Raw genomic sequence first — 518 nt, 5'->3', positions numbered from 1 at the left:
GCTGCTGCGGTAGCTGCTGCTGCTGCTGCTGCTGCATCTGTCGTTGGCGACTGGTGTGGCACAGCAGCAGCAGCAGCAGCAGCAGCAGCAAATCGGTGCTTCAGAGCCTGCAGCTGCTGTGTCTCTTGAGCCTTCTGTGTGTCTCTCGAGTTTTGCTTCTCTCTCCATTTCTGCTGCCGCTGCTGCCGCTGCCACTGCAGCTGCTGCTGCAGCAGCTGCTGCAGCGTGGCGCTATTCAGCCGCTGCTGCATCTCCACTAGGGACTCATACGGCTGCCTTGCTGCTGCGCCTTCTGCTGCAGCAGGAGAAGACACGGCCTGCCTCCCTATGCTGCTTCTGCAGTTTCTGCCGTTGCTTTTGCTGTTGTTGCTGCTGCTGCTGCTGCTGCTGGGCCTGTTTGAATCTACAGGAATGCTGCGAGAGGACCTTTTCCTCAGTCGCATGCTGAGGGACAAATGCCTTCTGGGGTGTCTTTGCCTGAGGCTCCTTAGCCGTCGCCCCTGGTGCAGCAGCACCTG

At 59.7% G+C, this 518-nt stretch overlaps 1 protein-coding gene across 1 annotated transcript in view; it reads right to left on the bottom strand.

Annotated features, from left to right (window-relative positions):
- The window catches only part of ETH_00036470 (uncharacterized protein), a gene marked incomplete at both ends in the record, with an annotated part of 2,326 nt that extends 1,883 nt beyond the window's left edge, over nt 1–443 (bottom strand). Inside the window, one exon of the mRNA XM_013375247.1 lies at nt 2–443. Within this exon, the coding sequence (XP_013230701.1) occupies nt 2–443 (442 nt within the window). The remainder of the gene's footprint in view (nt 1) is intronic.
- Nucleotides 444–518: the final 75 nt, after the last annotated feature.

The sequence above is a fragment of the Eimeria tenella genome, genomic scaffold (genome assembly GCF_000499545.2).
Source record: "Eimeria tenella Houghton genomic scaffold, Eth_scaff2600, whole genome shotgun sequence".
NCBI lineage: Eukaryota > Apicomplexa > Conoidasida > Eucoccidiorida > Eimeriidae > Eimeria > Eimeria tenella.
This window is presented reverse-complemented; position numbering and strand designations above follow the sequence as displayed.